Source organism: Cotesia glomerata, linkage group LG8 (assembly GCF_020080835.1).
Source record: "Cotesia glomerata isolate CgM1 linkage group LG8, MPM_Cglom_v2.3, whole genome shotgun sequence".
Lineage (NCBI taxonomy): Eukaryota > Metazoa > Arthropoda > Insecta > Hymenoptera > Braconidae > Cotesia > Cotesia glomerata.
The window spans coordinates 9,708,922-9,713,706 of record NC_058165.1 but is presented as its reverse complement, the minus strand read 5'-3'; the positions used below and the strand labels follow the sequence as shown (position 1 = coordinate 9,713,706).

General features: G+C 29.1%; 1 protein-coding gene across 1 annotated transcript; it reads left to right on the top strand.

The window, feature by feature from the left end:
- Positions 1-271: 271 nt before the first annotated feature.
- LOC123270918 (esterase FE4-like) lies at positions 272-3,712 on the top strand. The gene is made up of 7 exons (XM_044737083.1): positions 272-865; positions 1,610-1,795; positions 1,861-2,066; positions 2,618-2,774; positions 2,899-3,219; positions 3,294-3,438; positions 3,519-3,712. Exons 1-7 carry the CDS (start codon positions 331-333, stop codon positions 3,673-3,675), a joined length of 1,707 nt encoding a protein of 568 aa, XP_044593018.1. The 5' UTR covers positions 272-330; the 3' UTR covers positions 3,676-3,712.
- Positions 3,713-4,785: the final 1,073 nt, after the last annotated feature.

Below are 4,785 nucleotides of genomic sequence, written 5' to 3'. Positions count from 1 at the left end.
AAAAAAAAAAATGTTTATAAGCATATAATACTGCTTTTTATTGAATTTATTCATCAATTCTTAATTGCTAGGTTCTAAATGCACGCATCAATTATTTTTTTTTATTTTTCTACACGGTAATACTTATGATGCAGCGGAAATGTCCACTTGATAGACTCATTATGACACAAAAAGGAACGCAGATCTTATAATTATCCTGCAAATCGTTGAAATGCGTATAATAGACGAAGAATAAATTAGTGGAATTTATATAAAAGCCGACACCTTGTACCGATTACGAATAGTGTGTCGTAGGTCTCAGGAAACTGCGAAAAAATTTATCGAGACCGCATGTTGACGATACAACCAACGATGGGGTGGAAATTGAGATATTTATACAACTTGATATTATTTAGTTTCGTTGTAAAAATCATAGAAAGTGCCAACTTGCCTGTTGATTCAGTGGATAGACCGATTGTACAGGTTCAACAAGGCCAATTGCAAGGTATTCAAGAGAAGAATATCAATGGCAATAACTTTTATGTATTCCGTGGTATTCCATACGCGAAACCACCCCTCGGGGCGTTGAGATTCAAAGACTCAGAACCAGCAGAGCCATGGACTGGTGTCAGAGATGCCAAAAAGTTTGGTAATGTGTGTGCGCAACAAGACCTTCTCTCGCGACAGTTAATGGGAAAGGAAGATTGTCTATTTCTTAACGTCTACACAACAAATTTAAAGCCCAAGGAACCAATGGCTGTACTTGTTTGGATCCATGGAGGTGCTTATTTCTTCGGTTCAGGAAACGATGAAATTTATAGTCCGGACTATCTTGTTGAAAAAGATGTCATTGTAGTTACCATAAATTACCGACTTGGAATTATAGGTAAATTTTTTATTGATTATTTAATCTTATCATGTAAAACGCTCATTTTTTAAATAATTTTACATTAAATTTTCGTGAATTTGTAAGCTTGTTGTAATTGGTTTTTTGCACAACAATTTAAACTTCGTTGAGCAGCCATTGTATATTGTTATTTTTAGTCAAAGTCTAAATTTTTTATTTTATATTGTAATTAAATTTACATTTTTAAAATTCTGAAACATTGCGACAGTAATATATACATTTATTTGAAACTATACTTGAAGAAAATGATATTCCACGGAAAAAAATTAATTCGAATCAAGTAAATAATTTTGAGGAACGTCATCTTGTTGATTTGAATAGAAAAATTCTTATTTTTCTTGGTTTAAGTTAATTTTATTCGATCCAAGTCTGTGAAACTCTTAAAAATTATTTTCTTGGTTCAAGAATTTTTCTATTTAATTTCAGTTAACTTTTTCTTCAGTATTAACACTAAATTCAATTAAAAATCCAGATTTGAGGGAAAAAATATAATTTTTAACGTAAAAATATTATTTATATACTTAATTATTAGAAAGAAAAGATTATTATTGAACTTTAAGTTTATTTTAAATAAAAATTTTCGATTAAACGTTAAAATAAAAAACAATGTAAATTTTGTGATGAAAAAGTTTAGTTGCAATAAATTTTTCATTTCTTTAACTGATCATTGATATTAATAAAAATTTTTTGATTGAATTGAAAGTAAAAATTAATCAATTTCAGGTTTTCTGAACTTGGACGTTGAAGAAGCACCAGGTAATCAAGGATTGAAGGATCAAGTAATGGCATTGAAATGGGTGCAACAAAATATTGCACAATTTGGTGGTGATCCAAATAGAGTTACAATTTTTGGCGAAAGCGCTGGTTCAGCTTCTGTTCATTACTTAACAATTTCTCCATTAGCTCAAGGTTTGATATAATTAATAAATTTATTCTATAATTTTTCATAAATAATAAGTATTTTTTTTTTTTAGGATTGTTTCAGCGAGCTATTTTACAATCTGGAGTAGCAACAGCTCCATGGGCAAAAGTATTGTCGCCTTCTATGAAAGAAGACGCAGAAAAAGTAGCCGAAAGACTTGGAAACAAAACTACTGATACTAAACAACTCATTGAGTATTTACAGAGTGCTGATGCATACAGTATAATTGAAGCTGAAAAACCTCTGAGGACTTGGTCGGTACGTAATATTTGTGCAATACAATGCATTATTGTGTTTATGGCCATAAGAAATAAAAAAATTAAGTTAGCAGAAAAATTTTCTAAAAAATATTTGATTTCTCACGGCCAAAAAAGATAAGACCGCAACTCTAATTAATTATCTAAATTATAATTCTATACACTGAGAAAAAAAATTTCTTTCGAAAAAAATGGGCATTGTTGTGACAAAAAATTAATTTGTTAAAAATTTTCAAGAATTTCATTTTTTAGCTAAAGAAATCAAAACTTTTCTTATAATAACTTTCGTGTTGAAAAAAAAGTTTATTTGATTTAGAAAAAAACTTTTTAATAGTTAACTTGTGAATTTTTATCTAAAATTGCTCTTTCTTCAGCTAAAGAATAAAATCTTTTAAAATTTTCAACAAATTAACTTCTTGCCACAACAATGCTCATTTTATTCAAAAGAAATTTTTTTCTTAGCTCTAGTTAAAAAAATATTACTTTGCCTTGAATGAATTTTTCTTTGCTCTAATTTGTCATATTTTTATTAATACATAATTTTATTCACAGAATTATTGGGAGTTTATAAATCCGTTCACTCCATCAGTAGACTCCAAATCAAAAACTCCATTTTTAAGTATTCCGGTAGACGAAGCAATTAAGTCTGGTATCAAAGTGCCCCATATCATCGGTTACAACAACGATGAAGCAATTATTTTCGTTACAGGTAAATTGTACAAGCTTTAAGCTAGTATTTGAATATATATTAATAAAAACGATCAAAATTAGAGATAATTCAATATTTTTAAAACGATAACTTTTTTTAATGTCTTTTAAAAATTTTTATTTAGCTATTGAAGATGATCAATTCGCTCAAATAGATTCTGATCACGAAAAATATTTGATACATGAACACACAAAGCGATTTCTCCATAACCAAAACATATCCGTGAGTGACATTAAAAACTTCTTCATGGAGGATAAGAAAGTCTCACTGGAAAATGTTAAAGAGTACGTAAATTTACTAAGTGCAGCATATTTTGTAATGGATATCCAAGAGGCAATTAAAATTCAAACTTCAATTCCTGACGTACCATCTTATCTTTATAAATTCGATTATTACGCAAAAGATACTTCGCTAGTACAAATAATTTTTGCATCTAGCATACCAGGTAATATCTCTAACAATCTATAATAGAAACAGTATAATAATCGATAAATAATTATTTGAATTATTAATGATTAGGTACAAGTCACGCTGAAGAATTGTTCTCCATTTTTTATCCTAAAATGTTAAGGTTCCTAGAATTGAGACCGCCGGCTCCTAATTCGACTCTACATTTGATCCAACGAAGATTTGTTGATTTATGGACTAATTTCGCTAAGACTGGGTAGTTATATTATTAAAAAATAATGATTAATTTTATATTTATAATTAGTTAATTTGTTAATAATGGTGATTTTATTACAGAAATCCAAATTCAGAACGATCAGACGTATTGTCAGTTGAATGGATACCAGTTGATGATCCTAAAGAATACAATTGTTTAAAAATATTTGAAGATCTTAGTATGATTAAAGAGACCAATATTTTACATACAATACAACAAAAAAAGAGCCAAAATTAGTACTTTTAGTACTGTAAGAAACAAAAATACGCTTATTGAAAAAATTTTTCTTGACAAAAAAACATATATTTTTGATAATTATCGAAAATATATTTTCTGCTCTGAAGAAATGATCGAATTTCTTCAAATAATTGTTAGTTAATTCAAATAAAGCTACTTGTATGTTTTCAATCAAATTTAATCAATTAAATAAATTTTTAAAGGGACACTTAAGAACCCGGTGGCCTATAGTCCTTAAATTTGGCGAGTTTTTATGAATTTTTTTCTTAATTAAAATAATGAACAAAAATTTTTAAACTTTAGAAAAATAATATATCATTTTAAAAGTGTACAAAAATATTTATTAAAAAAAAGAAATTTTTATAATAGTAAAAAAAATGGATCTGGATGGCGTGTCAAGTTTTGGCTTTTTCAATTATTATAAAAAGAAAAGAAAATAATTTTTAATCAGTATGCGTGTAGTTGTACCTGGGATTAAAATGAAAGAAAAAAAAATTAGGAAAACGGTTGACCCTAAAGGCCATCCCTGCAACTTCCCGCTAATTCCGTTAATACCTGGCCGCTTTTTTGAGCTCTTCGAGCTCAAAAGTACAATCTGTGTGTTGTTTTAAGCTCTCCGAGCTCAAAAAGATACCTTTTCTATGCTTTTGAGCTCTTTGAGCTCAAAAGTCTGATAGAAGTTTCATGGAACACTATTTTTTGAATGTTCATACCGCAATAACTTTTGAATGAATGAACCGATTTTTACGCGGTTGGCGGCATTCTACGTAGTTTTTTAAGCCTTATAAATAATTTCTAAGTTTCAATTGGTCAAACTAGAAATTTCGGAGTAACTCTGAAAAAACACTTTTTTCGGTTTTCTTTCGTTCACGATATCTCTCGAACGAATCAACCGATTTTGACCAGCTTGGTGGCAATCGACGAGGTTTTATGATGTTAAGAGCTGATTAGTTTTTGGAATCGATCGGTAGAGCTGTTTGAAAGTTATTCCAAAAAATGTCGAAGTTATGTTGAAAAAATCCTTATTTCCAAATATTTCGTCGAGGATATCTCTCGAACTAATCAACCGATTTCCACGTTTTCGGCGGCAATCGACGCGGTTTTTTAACC

Coding starts and splice junctions, on each gene's coding strand:
- LOC123270918 (XM_044737083.1), top strand. CDS start 331: ATGTTGACGATACAACCAACGATGGGGTGGAAATTGAGATATTTATAC. Junction 866..1,609: donor TTACCGACTTGGAATTATAG/GTAAATTTTTTA, acceptor AATCAATTTCAG/GTTTTCTGAACTTGGACGTT. Junction 3,439..3,518: donor ACTAATTTCGCTAAGACTGG/GTAGTTATATTA, acceptor ATTTTATTACAG/AAATCCAAATTCAGAACGAT.